We start from the raw sequence: 15,761 nt of genomic DNA, 5'->3' as shown, positions 1-15,761 counted from the left end.
GGAGTATAACAAATAGCATGGAGGAAATGGGGAGTTAGAGAGGAGAAGGGAGTTGGGGTAAATTGGAAGGGGAGGTGAACCATGAGAGACTATGGACTCTGAAAAACAATCTGAGGGATTTGAAGGGGCGGGGGTTGGGAGGTCAGGCTACCAGGTGGTGGGTATTATAGAGGGCATGGATTGCATGGAGCACTAGGTGTGGTGCAAAAGTAATGAATACTGTTATGCTGAAAATAAAAAATAAATTAAAAAAGAATCCAGGGCAAAAACTCCAGCTTCACTCTTCTTTTCAAGATGGTTTTGGTTAATTGGAGTCCCTTGCATTTCCATATGCATTTAGGATCGACTTGTCACTTGGACTTGGATCGGAATTGTATTGAACCTGTAGATCAATTTGGAGAGCACCACCACCTTAGCAATGTTAACACTTCCAGTCTATGGACATGGATGTCTTTCCATTTGTGTGAATCTTCCTTAATTCTTTCCAGCAGTGCTTCATAGTTTCCAGTGTATGTGTCTCACACCTCTTCTGTTCAAGTTATTCCAAGGTATTTTATTCTATCTGATGCTACTTTAAGTGGAATTTACATTTTGGTCTTCATTTTGTTTTTGTATTATTCATTGCTAGTATAAAAATACAATAAATTTCTGTATGTTGATCTTATATCCTTGCTCCTACTGTGAACTATCTCCATTAGCTTTTTTCATGGATTCCTTATAAGATCCCGTTCTGTTCAAATAGACATAGTTTTACTTCTTCCTTTTCATTCTGGATACTTTTTACTCTTTGTTTCTTGCCTTGTAGCCCTCACTCAAACCTGTACTACAATCCTGAAGGAAGGTGGTGAGAGTAGACATCCTTATCTTATTCCTGATCTTAGGGAAAGATTTCCATTATTTTCCATTAAGTGTGATGCCAGGCATGGGGTTTTTGTAGCTGTCTTTTTACATGCAAGGAGGTTTCTTTCTATTCCTACTTTGTTTTTTTGTTTTATTTTATTTTTTTAATGAAAGCACAGTGGATTTTTTTCAAATGCTTTTTATGTGCCTATTCAGACAACCATGTGGTTTTTGTCCTTTATTCTATTAATATGCTGTATTACATTGATTGTTTTTATCTGCTGACCCAACCTTAAATTCCTAGGATAAATCTTATCTGGTCGCATATGACAATTTGTTTGTGTTACTGGATTAGATTTTACTGGATTCGATTTGCTAATATTTTGTTGAGGAACTTTTCATTTGTATTCATATTCTGAAATTATATAAACTTTTGTGTCTTCCACCCTATGACTTTCCTCCCAAATGAGATAAATTCTTAGGCAGAGCACAGCAAAGACAAAACATACATCACAGAAGTCAATGGAGCTTTTAGTATCCAAACTGTAGTCTGTCCATGAGGGTATCAGTAACCCCCACATATTATTTATAACCCAATTCTAATATATGGAGTTCCATTTCAACACAAGATCCTTCAGTGGGTTTCTTTTCCCCACTAAGGTTTAACTGCATGACTGTACTGACTTGAACTACATTCGACGTATTGCACTCTTTCCCAGGAGGGAAGAGAAAGGCACATCTTTACTCTGCACCCTTCAAAACAGATTTTTGTTTTGGTAATTTGGGGATCTTTGCTATTGTTGTTCTTTAATGCACAAAAGAAAAAATCCACAGAATACCATTTACACAAAAGCCTTTAGAGAGATAAAACCTAATGAAAATGCCAGGAAATCTTACTGGGTTGTTGTATTTTACAGCTCTCATATTTCAGGGTTACAGGTCACATCCAAGTTAAGACTGGACAGAAAATTAGAAACCTAATGATCTGCACTTAAACTCGGATTTTACTGAAATTATTTTATAGTAACCGGGAGCACTTGACCTGAGTGTCATTGTTAATAAGACCACTGAAGAATGGGAGCTCACCAAAATAAGTGGAGGACAGCTTGCCATAGCTTGGGACAACTGTTTTTGGAAAATGAATGGCTCTTCATTAGCCAGTCTCTTGGTCTATTTTATGCAACTTTATGAAAAGAAGCTCAGCTTCTATTTCCCAAATCTGAACATGAAATAGTCTTCTTCTCGTAGTTACTGCTAAGGAGAAGCTATCCTAAATAAAGTTACCCAAAACACGATAAGTGCTATTAGCCTTTGATCAAGATGTGTACCTCTAGGTACAGATGAAATGAATATTTATAATTTTATTAGACTCAGTTGCTTCAGGCAATAAACTTCATTGATGAATTTCAACTTCAATTTCTACAGCCTGAGAGAGATGCTTTTTGACTAGACCATTCTTGAATAGAAACATTAACATCTTTGATTCCATGCTACTGCTCTCTACAGATGAACTTGCAGGAAAATAAAAATGTATATGATAAAATGTATTATTCTCCTTTTTTATTAAATGACTCCCTTTATATAAGGTAGTTTAGTTATTAAATCAGTTTCCATAACCCATGATGTATCTTTTTACAGTTAATACATTCAAAGCTAAATTGTCTTTAAAAATGTTTGTCAATTTCACACTTCCTGCTGGCAACTTCCTACCTTATGCCACAGTCACTTCTGAAACTGCCTCATCTCTCCTCTCAGAGCCAGAGTCACTGAGGGCAGGCAGTTAGTTGTGTGTGTTATGTTCCTTTTGTTCCTTGACCCTATCTGTCCTCCTGGCTGGGAAGAGTGCCCACAGAAACCTGCTCCGGCAACAAAGGAGGGATGACTCTACTGGGGGCAGATGGGCCATCCCTGCACTCACAGACCTCACCTGCATGTAAGTAAGCTGAGCTCTGAGGCTTGCACACCCCTAAGATGATCTACTCCTCACTCTGTTCAAGCCATGAATGGTAACTGTCAGGCCAGAGAGTGGAGCTCAGTAGCACGTAAAAAGGGAGCAAATTCTTTTCCACTTGGATATTAAAAATTCCTTTCCACTTGGATTGTATAAAAAATTATACTATTCAGCTGACAGCTGACAGCCAAGGCTGTGGTTCCATCCCACTGTTCACTGTTCTGTGAAACTCAACTAGGCTCTGACTTTTTATGAACTTCCTAACCTCTTCCCGCTAATTGTATACTGTTATTCTCATGGGTCAAAGCCAGAGGAGAACCTTATCTCTTTCTATTGTTTTCCCAGTTCTTGTGGTTTTTCTATACTATGTCACTGTTTTTGTTTTGTTTTGTTTGGTTTTGGTTTTTAAATTTATTTGACAGAGAGAGAGAGATAGTGGGAGACATAACACAAGCAGGAGGAGTAGGAGAAGGAGAAACAGGCTTCCCACTGAGCAGGGAGCCTGATGTGGGGCTTGACCCAAGACCCTGGGATCATGACCTGAGCTGAAGGCAGATGCTTAACGACTGAGCCACTCAGGCAAACACCCTCCCTTCCCACTGTTCTAAATAGAATGAAAAAAAAAAAAAAACTTACTGGGTGTTGTATCTAGATGATGAATCTCTAAATTCTACACCTGAAATTAATATTACACTATATGTCAGCCATCTAAAATTTAAATAAAAACTTTAAAAAATAAAATAAAAAATCTACTAATATCACAAAACATGGATGTCCAGAAACACCTAGAAAACACACCTGAATTCACGCATTAGAGACTAAGCTATTCCCCTCTCTTTCCCATGGGCTGTTTGAGCTACAGACTTCTCCCAGCACTTGAGGGGAACAACTGTGCTCATCTGCATTTCTGTGCCAGCTGCTGGAGGCCCACTCTGCACTCGCACGGCAAGCCACAGCAAAGCCTTTCTGCCAACACATCATGGGGCCTGAATCTTTATCCACACTAAGGCACAGTTAGAAAGCAGGAGCACCACTTTGGCCCAAAGTTGGTATCCATTACATGATGCCAAGACTGTTTTCACAGCAAAGAACCCCGGGACCCTGCTTCACTGGCTTAATCTGCAACTGTAACTCCCAGGACCAACACAGAGCTTCCCATCCCCTCTACCATCTAAATGATGTGCATCTGCATTTACCATTTACAAGGACACACTGCGATCTGCCCCATTTCCTCTGAAAAATAAGAACTTATAATTTTATTGCTCATCGTCTTTTAGAAAAATGTCACCATTTTAACAGTTACTGTGCTTCTCACCCTATTTTGAACATGGGCTCATGGGCTGTCTGTAGATTCCAGCATCTGTAGGATGTTTTACGTGCCAGGGATAGAAGAAATGATCAAAGAATCAAGGTACAAATGGCTGAAAAGGTAGTAAAAAGTCCATGAATTATCTCGGACCAACACAGCCAGATGAGTGTCATGTACCAGAGCAGAAATTCTACCCAAGACTACAAGAGGATTTCTCCCAAATAACTTTAGATATTGATAGCATGTACAGTTTACAATATAAACAATTAAAAGGAAAAAAATACCTTTCAAATTTTTATTTCAATCTAATTCTTGGTGACAAGGGGGAAAACAAAGGCATAAATAATTTGATGCTTAAGTAGTCTGGTATTCTTTTACCAGCCCTAAAGCGGGTGTGGGGGATCTTCAGATCCTGACCTTCCAGGGGTAGCTGGGAGCACTGAACACATCTCAGAGCAGAGCCCAGCCTACCACCAACACATACTCACTTGCCCAAAGAAAATGTAAGTCCTTTCTTCTTAATATAAATCTATATTTACTGTTGGGTGATTTCTGCACTTGACCCCTGATTAATATACAATTGTAAACGTGACAGCTGCTTTGATTTTGCCTTTCCTCAATTGTTAGAAAAATACCAAGTTTCATTCTGCTTGATTACCAAGTGAGAGGGCACTTGTGGAGACACTTCTCAGGGGTCACTGTGGCTCACCTAGCAGACAGCCCTCCCTGGTGATTACAGGCACACTTGGACAAAAGGGCTGCTTCTACCTTGATTGTCACTTGCTGGGAAACCATGAATACGACAAGGAGCTTCTTTCAGCCTTATGAACCCTTCCCCTGTTTGCAACCTGACACTTCTGATCCATGTCAGTGGGTTGGGTATGGGAGTCCGATGTTTTTTCTGACACTTACCTAAAATTTTCCCCAACATAAGGGACTTGACAGCATTGAATTCTGTCCCTGACGACAGGACAACTTGTCTCCTTGCATTCTGGTTAACCTATTAAATATTCCACGAGTAGCAAACATCAAAATGGCAAGTAATTTTGGTGGATAGGAGAATGGGAGTCTGAGGGAGACCAAGGAAAATGGTAAAAACAAGCCATACATTTGTGCTGTTACAAAGGTGAAATGGTTTCATAGCAATTGTTTTAATACCTCGGATTTTACACCACCCCATTGCCTATTCTTTCCCCTTTATTTGTCTTCATGGTTTAGGGATCCGTAATTGGTATGATTTTCACAAAGAAATGCAATAAGCTATTTCAAACCTTAAAGCTTTTACTTATTTCAAACAGAAATTAGTAACACAAGCCACAAAAAGTATTACTGGCACAGATTCAATATATAAAGGTAATTCTTCAAAACCCAGTGACAATGAATAATTGAAACATGGAGGCTTTTAAAAAATGTATTCCCACTTTCAGCAAAATCTTGCTTTTCCCCTTGTGTTTACATTTCTGCCATCTTTGCTCTTTTGTACTCAGATGGAAATAGGCTTTCATTCTCATTGGAACATCTCCAGTAATCGCTGGGAGAAACTGGCAATATTCCCCGACCGACGACGACAGCTTGGCATTTTCAGCAGTCAGATATTAACAAAAACCCTGTCAGCCTCTTGCTAAACAAACAAATGACACTGCTAAAGAAAACACTTTGACTACGTTTTCTGTCCCCAAGACTTTCTGGGAAGACTGATGAACGTGTATCTCTGTTACTAGGATTTATTCTCAAAGCCTTGCTGGAGGTCATACACTGAATGCCACAGGTTTGGTTACTGTGGCTGCTGTGAATCTATCTCTTACCTCTACAGAGACCACCGCTGCTTCTCTGTGAATTGTCACCTGGTGAAGCTTCCCATCAGCAAAGTTTTTAAAACCAAAGTTAAAAACATCAGGTTCTTGGTGCCTGTCCAGCTTATACCTGATCTGCAAACTTCCTAAACAAGACCAAAAAATGACATTTTTAACTAAAGTGGAATTTTATAAAAACCATCAATGCAGGTTCTAAAGCACATTTTATTTTTATTTATTTCCTATAATTTGAATTTATTGAGCATTTGCTTAAGGACACTGAGAGTCTCTATTCCAGGAAGAGTGATCATTTATGTGCTATTCCAGGGCTGAATTCAGAATCCGATTACACTATTTTAAAAGTGAAGACCAAATGGTCTTTCCCCAAGTTCTTCCATTTTCCTTAACAAAAGGAAAAAATTCTAAGTTAAGCATATGAGAACTCGGAGCTAGGCTTGAAGTTAATTATTCATGTGGTATTCATAGTATTAAATGGCAAAACCTCAAGCAATATTGCATTAACATTCAGTTTCTATAAGCATCACTTCTTTTAATATGACTTATTTTAATGCATTTTAATGTATTGCTGACATTTGCATAAAGAATCTTTTTGCACAACTAGAATTTTTTCCCTTATGTTTCTGCCATAATCAAGAAACAGAAGAAAGACCAGTGATTTGCTACAACATCTAAATCTCCTGATGTCCTTCACAGGGATGCCCACTGCCCCATAACCCTGTACTGCCTGGAGAAGATCTTCCAGAAAGTAGGTCCCTGCCCTTCCGCCCTGTGAAGCAAGGTTACAGCTTGAGCTAATGCTTCATCTGCAACGTCTTGGAAAGACTTGTGGCCATGAGTTGGGTACCTCTCATCCCACTTTTCTTCGTATGTAGATATTGCCATGAATGGCTTCTCAGCCGCTGAAGAGTAAAGAACAATGCTATTCATGTGATGCATAGGAATCGTGGGTTTTAGATAGCTTAATATACTTCTTTACTTTGCTAAGAAGGAGGAGGAAATATTTTCCATGTACAAAGTGAGCTATCTTGTTTCAGAGTGAATTGCAGAACTAATTTATTCACATACAGATGGAAAGACTTCCCAGAATAGCAAGAAGCCTAGCAGCACATCAAATACCTAAAATGATCAAACTTCCATGGAGGGAATGTATCTTAAATGTAATCATGGAAATGTGAACTTTAGTAATAAACACTTGAGGGTTATCATGAACTAGTGTTACAAGCATGGCAAGCCATGCAATTGTGTTTCTTTTTCGTAGTTAAACACCTAAAGGGTCCCCCTCATTGTGGTCCTTATTTTCTAATTCAGCCTCCTCATTCTTATGATCTCGACACTCACCATTGGGGGTGAGGATCACAGACAGGTACTCCTCGTAGAAGGAGCTCACATAGAGGAGTAAGCTGGGTGTCCCTGTGGTCCAGAAGCTCAGTGTGGCCATTTCTCCAGCCAGCGTCAAACCCTCATGAAGTAAAGTTGCAAAGGAGCTTGAATTCTTGCTGGTGGTGTAGTTAGAATGTTCCTGAAAGTCGTAGATAACAGACGAGCCAATTCCAAAATACACAGAAATCTCTGGAATGACACTCATTTTTGTTATGTTAGCACGAAGTCAAGGCAAGGCTCTTCTCTATGTGTATTTACACACTATCTCTAACCCTTAGTCTCTCAAGACAGAAAACAAGAATGTCACACTTTGCTGTTTTTTTTTTAAATTTAGAAATATTTCTGATTAAAAAGGTAATCAAGTATGGATAAAAAGATAACTTATCCCCGTGTATATTCGCATGATGTTGAACTGAGTAACAATATTTTATTATGGCCCACAAAATGCTTCATCTCAGAGTTACACAGCATTAAACGCCAAGTGTGAACATATACTTAGAGTTATTGTCCATCTCAGTGTCACGTGAATGATGCAGAATCCAACAGAAGTCATCACGAGCTTCTCAAGAATAGAATCATAAATGGACAAATTTGGGAGAGAAACAACTCTCCTTTAGCCAATCAGAGAGAACCGCCTTATCCTTTTGTAGAGAAAGGGTCAAATGCCAGAAACAGGAGGCAAAGACCCACATAAGGTGCCTCCCTCTCCCCATCCTGCCCAGGGCACACTTACCACTCTCGCAGAATGGCCCGTCATACGCAGAGAAGGCACAGTCACAGGCAATGCCCCTGGGTCTCTCCCTACATCTCCCTCCATTGCGACACAGGTGTCCATAGCTGCTGCAGTGTCCCAGGCAGCCTGGGTCCACTCCTGGTGTCATCCTGGCCCTTTCTTCCAGGTCCAGAGCCAGCCCATTCAACCGCAGTGACCGAATGCACCCCACGAAGCCTCTCTGTCTGGTGGCTGTCCCGCCTACAAGGGAAACAATTACAGCCGTGCCCTGGGGGTCTCGGTGGCATTTCCAACTGACATCCAACTGTGGCTGGACCGATCCCTTCAGAAAGGCGACCCACCCGAAGCTTTACAAACACATGCGATTTTGAAAACCTAGGCTGTGATCTCATATTAAGAATCATCAAATGGTATCGAATAAACCACGGATGGAAATATTTTTAAAATTGAACTTGGTAAATATTTATTCTAAAAAGTACTTCTTCAAGTTCTATTTAGAAAGATTTTTACAGTTTAAAGTTGGTTCCTTCATTAAAAAAAAAAAAAGACCAACTCTCCTTTTTAAAGTTTAAGTGTATAAACTGTGATGGGCACAATAAAGTTAAATAGTTGAAAATCTTTGCAATATAATACATATTACAAATTTGTAACATGCAAATGTATATAAATTGTATAGGGTTAATATGTAGTATACATTATAATTTGTATATGCATTTATCATACATATTTTGTTATGTATTTGTTATACGCTTGTTGTATATAATATAATGCATACATTACATATAATAACAAATTATATATGTAATACCATCCTTTCTTAGAAATGCTCCCATTAACAATGCCATGAAAAGGGAATTGAGGAGCAGGCAAAGAAAGAGAAAGCAGGGGTGACATTAAAATCCAGGCTCAGGCCTGCCTTGCTCCAGGCTGCTGGCTCTGAGGTCAGGAGGGTAATAGTCACTGAACACTGAGTAGCTCTCTATCATGCCTCACATGAACCTAATCTCAAATCTGGGGGTGCGGGGGTCACCTGGAGTGCTTGCTACTCCTGGGGTTCATTCCCAGGGATTCTGACTTGGTGGGCCTGGGGCATAGATCAGCATTTTCCGCCAGCTTCCCATGCTCTGGAAACATTGTTTCCATGAGGATGTCAATTCCATGTAGGTGTTCATGTCAACTTTGTTCCTAGAAATTCCATTCCTTGATCCTCAGGATTACAAATCAGAAAACAGAATTGTTTAATTTGAGTAACAGTCTGATGACTTGACGTGAAGCCTTGAAGTTTTCTGTATCATGGGTTGTGCACACACACACACACACACACACAACTACCTGCATTGTACAGCCCCCAGAAGCTGTAGGTGTCCTCTGGCAAAGCAGACTGCAGGCTAAACTGTGATTTAGATTAGTTCCTAATTGGACCAGCTCTTTATTTACTTGAAAACACATGAGAGAGGGAGGAGTCAAGATGGCGGAGAAGTAGCAAGCTGAGACTGCTTCAGCTAGCCGGAGATCAGCTAGATAGCTTATCTAAAGATTGCAAACACCTGAAAATCCATCGGCAGATCGAAGAGAAGAAGAACAGCAATTCTGGAAACAGAAAAACAACCACTTTCTGAAAGGTAGGACCGGCGGAGAAGTGAATCCAAAGCGACGGGAAGATAGACCCCGGGAGGAGGGGCCGGCTCCCGGCAAGCAGCAGAGCAACCGCGCACAAAATCAGGACTTTTAAAAGTCTGTTCCGCTGAGGGACATCGCTCCAGAGGCTAAACCGGGGCGAAGCCCACGCGGGGTCAGCGTGGCCTCAGGTCCCGCAGGGTCACAGAAGGATCGGGGGTGTCTGAGTGTCGCAGAGCTTGCGGCTATTGGAACGGGAAAGCCGGCTACAGAGACAGAGCCGACAGTAAGCTCACAGCTAGGTGTTACCTTGAACCAGTCGCAGGCTCGGTGAGCTCGGAGCGCGGCCAGAGGTCAGGCAGACGGGAGTAACTGGGCGCTGTTCTCTGAGGGCGCACTGAGGAGTGGGGCCCTGGGCTCTCGGCTCCTCCGGGCCGGAGACCAGGAGGCCGCCATTTGTATTCCCGTCCTCTGGAACTCTACGGAAAGCGCTCAGGGAACAAAAGCTCCTGAAAGCAAACCCGAGCAGATTACTCACCCCGGCGCCGGGTAAGGGCGGTGTAATTCCGCCTGGGGCAAAGACACTTGAGAATCACTACAACAGGCCCCTCCCCCAGAAGATCAACAAGAAATCCAGCCGAGACCAAGCTCACCTACCAAGGAGTGCGGTTTCAATACCAAGGAGAGCAGCAGAATTCCAGAAGAGGAGAAAGCCAAGCACGGAACTCATGGCTTTTTTCCTGTGATTTTTTTTTTAGTCTTGCAGTTAACTTAATTTTTTCTTTTTCTTTCTTTTTTTTTTTTTTTTTTTTTTTTTTATTCTCGCCTTCGGGTAAAATTTTTTTTTTAACTGTTACCTTTTTCTTTTTTAACGATTTTTTACTAGTTTATCTAATATATATATTTTTTCTTTTTTACATTTTTCTTAGGTGTTTTCTTTTTTTAAAAATTCTTTTCTTTTTTTTTTTCTTTTTTCTTTTTTTTTCCTTTCTTCCTTTTTGAACCTCTTTTTATCCCCTTTCTCCCCACTCATGATTTTGGATCTCTTCTAATTTGGTTAAAGCATATTTTCCTGGGGTTTTTGCCACCCTTTTAGTATTTTACTTGCCCCTTCATTTACTCTTATCTGGACAAAATGACAAGACGTAAAAATTCAACACAAAAAAAAGAACAAGAGGCAGTACCGAAGGCTAGGGACCTAATCAATACAGACATTGGTAATATGTCAGATCTAGAGTTCAGAATGACAATTCTCAAGGTTCTAGCCGGGCTCGAAAAAGGCATGGAAGATATTAGAGAAAGCCTCTCGAGAGATATAAAAGCCCTTTCTGGAGAAATAAAAGAACTAAAATCTAACCAAGTTGAAATCAAAAAAGCTATTAATGAGGTGCAATCAAAAATGGAGGCTCTAACTGCTAGGATAAATGAGGCAGAAGAAAGAATTAGTGATATAGAAGACCAAATGACAGAAAATAAAGAAGCTGAGCAAAAGAGGGACAAACAGCTACTGGACCACGAGGGGAAAATTCGAGAGATAAGTGACACCATAAGACGAAACAACATTAGAATAATTGGGATTCCAGAAGAAGAAGAAAGAGAGAGGGGAGCAGAAGGTATACTGGAGAGAATTATTGGGGAGAATTTCCCCAATATGGCAAAGGGAATGAGCATCAAAATTCAGGAGGTTTAGAGAACGCCCCTCAAAATCAATAAGAATAGGCCCACACCCCGTCACCTAATAGTAAAATTTACAAGTCTCAGTGACAAAGAGAAAATCCTGAAAGCAGCCCGGGAAAAGAAGTCTGTAACATACAATGGTAAAAATATTAGATTGGCAGCTGACTTATCCACAGAGACCTGGCAGGCCAGAAAGAGCTGGCATGATATTTTCAGAGCACTAAACGAGAAAAACATGCAGCCAAGAATACTATATCCAGCTAGGCTATCATTGAAAATAGAAGGAGAGATTAAAAGCTTCCAGGACAAACAAAAACTGAAAGAATTTGCAAATACCAAACCAGCTCTACAGGAAATATTGAAAGGGGTCCTCTAAGCAAAGAGAGAGCCTACAAGTGGTAGATCAGAAAGGAACAGAGACCATATACAGTAACAGTCACCTTACAGGCAATACAATGGCACTAAATCCATATCTCTCAATAGTTACCCTGAATGTGAATGGGCTAAATGCCCCTGTCAAAAGACACAGGGTATCAGAATGGATAAAAAAACAAAACCCATCTATATGTTGCCTCCAAGAAACTCATTTTAAGCCTGAAGACACCTCCAGATTTAAAGTGAGGGGGTGGAAAAGAATTTACCATGCTAATGGACATCAGAAGAAAGCAGGAGTGGCAATCCTTATATCAGATCAATTAGATTTTAAGCCAAAGACTATAATAAGAGATGAGGAAGGACACTATATCATACTCAAAGGGTCTGTCCAACAAGAAGATTTAACAATTTTAAATATCTATGCCCCCAATGTGGGAGCAGCCAACTATATAAACCAATTAATAACAAAATCAAAGAAACACATCAACAATAATACAATAATAGTAGGGGACTTTAACACTCCCCTCACTGAAATGGACAGGTCATCCAAGCAAAAGATCAGCAAGGAAATAAAGGCCTTAAACGACACACTGGACCAGATGGACATCACAGATATATTCAGAACATTTCATCCCAAAGCAACAGAATACACATTCTTCTCTAGTGCACATGGAACATTCTCCAGAATAGATCACATCCTCGATCCTAAATCAGGACTCAACCGGTATCAAAAGATTGGGATCATTCCCTGCATATTTTCAGACCACAATGCTCTAAAGCTAGAACTCAACCACAAAAGGAAGTTTGGAAAGAACCCAAATACATGGAGACTAAACAGTATCCTTCTAAAGAATGAATGGGTCAACTGGGAAATTAAAGAAGAATTGAAAAAAATCATGGAAACAAATGATAATGAAAATACAATGGTTCAAAATCTGTGGGACACAACAAAGGCAGTCCTGAGAGGAAAATATATAGCGGTACAAGCCTTTCTCAAGAAACAAGAAAGGTCTCAGGTACACAACCTAACCCTACACCTAAAGGAGCTGGAGAAAGAACAAGAAAGAAACCCTAAGCCCAGCAGGAGAAGAGAAATCATAAAGATCAGAGCAGAAATCAATGAAATAGAAACCAAAAAAACAATAGAACAAATCAACGAAAGTAGGAGCTGGTTCTTTGAAAGAATTAATAAAATTGATAAACCCCTGGCCCGACTTATCAAAAAGAAAAGAGAAAGGACCCAAATAAATAAAACCATGAATGAAAGAGGAGATCACAACTAACACCAAAGAAATACAAACTATTATAAGAACATACTATGAGCAACTCTATGCCAATAAATTTGACAATCTGGAAGAAATGGATGCATTCCTAGAAACATATAAACTACCACAACTGAACCAGGAAGAAATAGAAAGCCTGAACAGACCCATAACCAGTAAGGAGATTGAAACAGTCATTAAAAATCTCCAAACAAACAAAAGCCCAGGGCCAGATGGCTTCCCGGGGGGAATTCTACCAAACATTTAAAGAAGTACTAATTTCTATTCTCCTGAAACTGTTCCAAAAAATAGAAATGGAAGGAAAACTTCCAAACTCATTTTATGAGGCCAGCATCACCTTGATCCCAAAACCAGACAAGGATCCCATCAAAAAAAAGAGCTATAGACCAGTATCCTTGATGAACACAGATGCGGAAATACTCAACAAAATACTAGTCAATAGGATTCAACTGTACATTAAAAAGATTATTCACCACGACCAAGTGGGATTTATTCCAGGGCTGCAAGGTTGGTTCAACATCCTCAAATCAGTCAATGTGATACAACACATCAATAAAAGAAAGAACAAGAACCATATGATACTCTCAATAGATGCTGAAAAAGCATTTGTCAAAGGACAGCATCCCTTACTGATCAAAACTCTTCAAAGTGTAGGGATAGAGGGCACATACCTCAATATCATCAAAGCCATCTATGAAAAACCCACCGTAAATATCATTCTCAATGGAGAAAAACTGAAAGCTTTTCCGCTAAGGTCAGGAACATGGCAGGGATGTCCATTATCACCACTGCTATTCAACATAGTACTAGAGGTCCTAGCCTCAGCAATCAGACAACAAAAGGAAATTAAAGGCATCCAAATTGGCAAAGAAGAAGTCAAATTATCACTCTTCGCAGATGATATGATACTATATGTGGAAAACCCAAAAGACTCCACTCCAAAACTACTAGAACTTATACAGGAATTCAGTAAAGTGTCAGGATATAAAATAAATTCACAGAAATCAGTTGCATTTCTCTACACCAACAGCAAGACAGAAGAAAGAGATATTAAGGAGTCAATCCCATTTACAATTGCATCCAAAACCATAAGATACCTAGGAATAAACCTAACCAAAGAGACACAGAATCTATACTCAGAAAACTATAAAGTACTCATGAAAGAAATTGAGGAAGACACAAAGAAATGGAAAAATGTTCCATGCTCCTGGATTGGAAGAATAAATATTGTGAAAATGTCTATGCTACCTAAAGCAATCTACACATTTAATGCAATTCCTATCAAAGTACCATCCATCTTTTTCAAAGAAATGGAACAAATAATGCTAAAATTTATATGGAACCAGAAAAGACCTCGAATAGCCAAAGGGATATTGAAAAAGAAAGCCAACGTTGGTGGCATCACAATTCCGGACTTCAAGCTCTATTACAAAGCTGTCATCATCAAGACAGCATGGTACTGGCACAAAAACAGACCCATAGATCAATGGAACAGAATAGAGAGCCCAGAAATAGACCCTCAAATCTATGGTCAACTAATCTTCGACAAAGCAGGAAAGAATGTCCAATGGAAAAAAGACAGCCTCTTCAATAAATGGTGCTGGGAAAATTGGACAGCCACATGCAGAAAAATGAAATTGGACCATTTCCTTACACCACACACAAAAATAGACTCAAAATGGATGAAGGACCTCAATGTACGAAAGGAATCCATCAAAATCCTTGAGGAGAACACGGGCAGCAACCTCTTCGACCTCTGCCGCAGCAACATCTTCCTAGGAACAACGCAAAAGGCAAGGGAAGCAAGGGAAAAAATGAACTATTGGGATTTCATCAAGATCAAAAGCTTTTGCACAGCAAAGGAAACAGTTAACAAAATCAAAAGACAACTGACAGAATGGGAGAAGATATTTGCAAACGACATATCAGATAAAGGACTAGTGTCCAGAATCTATAAAGAACTTAGCAAACTCAACACCCAAAGAACAAATAATCCAATCAAGAAATGGGCAGAGGACATGAACAGACATTTCTGCAAAGAAGACATCCAGATGGCCAACAGACACATGAAAAAGTGCTCCATATCACTCGGCATCAGGGAAATACAAATCAAAACCACAATGAGATATCACCTCACACCAATCAGAATGGCTAAAATCAACAAGTCAGGAAATGACAGATGCTGGCGAGGATGCGGAGAAAGGGGAACCCTCCTACACTGTTGGTGGGAATGCAAGCTGGTGCAGCCACTCTGGAAAACAGCATGGAGGTTTCTCAAAATGTTGAAAATAGAACTGCCCTATGACCCAGCAATTGCACTATTGGGTATTTACCCTAAAGATACAAATGTAGTGATCCAAAGGGACACATGCACCCGAATGTTTATAGTAGCAATGTCCACAATAGCCAAACTATGGAAAGAACCTAGATGTCCATCAACAGATGAATGGATCAAGAAGATGTGGTATATATACACAATGGAATACTATGCAGCCATCAAAAGAAATGAAATCTTGCCATTTGCGACAACATGGATGGAACTAGAGCGTATCATGCTTAGCGAAATAATTCAAGCAGAGAAAGACAACTATCATATGATCTCCCTGATATGAAGAAGTGGTGATGCAACATGGGGGCTTAAGTGGGTAGGAGAAGAATCAATGAAACAAGATGGGATTGGGAGGGAGACAAACCATAAGTGACTCTTAATCTCACAAAACAAACTGAGGGTTGCTGGGGGGAGGGGGTTTGGGAGAACGGGGTGAGATTATGGACATTGGGG

At 40.0% G+C, this 15,761-nt stretch overlaps 1 protein-coding gene across 1 annotated transcript in view; it reads right to left on the bottom strand.

Moving 5' to 3' along the window:
• The window catches only part of LOC131830135 (contactin-associated protein-like 3), a 56,641-nt gene that overhangs the window by 14,815 nt on the left and 26,065 nt on the right, over positions 1–15,761 (bottom strand). The window contains exons 7-10 of the mRNA XM_059172512.1: positions 8,028–8,267; positions 7,253–7,483; positions 5,906–6,039; positions 5,013–5,100 (exon numbers count right to left, since the gene is read on the bottom strand). Of these exons, the coding sequence (XP_059028495.1) occupies positions 5,013–5,100; positions 5,906–6,039; positions 7,253–7,483; positions 8,028–8,267 (693 nt within the window). The remainder of the gene's footprint in view (positions 1–5,012; positions 5,101–5,905; positions 6,040–7,252; positions 7,484–8,027; positions 8,268–15,761) is intronic.

The sequence above is a fragment of the Mustela lutreola genome, chromosome 4 (genome assembly GCF_030435805.1).
Source record: "Mustela lutreola isolate mMusLut2 chromosome 4, mMusLut2.pri, whole genome shotgun sequence".
In the NCBI taxonomy this organism is placed as follows: domain Eukaryota; kingdom Metazoa; phylum Chordata; class Mammalia; order Carnivora; family Mustelidae; genus Mustela; species Mustela lutreola.
The sequence above is the reverse complement of the archived record's forward strand: the minus strand, read 5'-3'. Positions and strand labels throughout refer to the sequence as shown.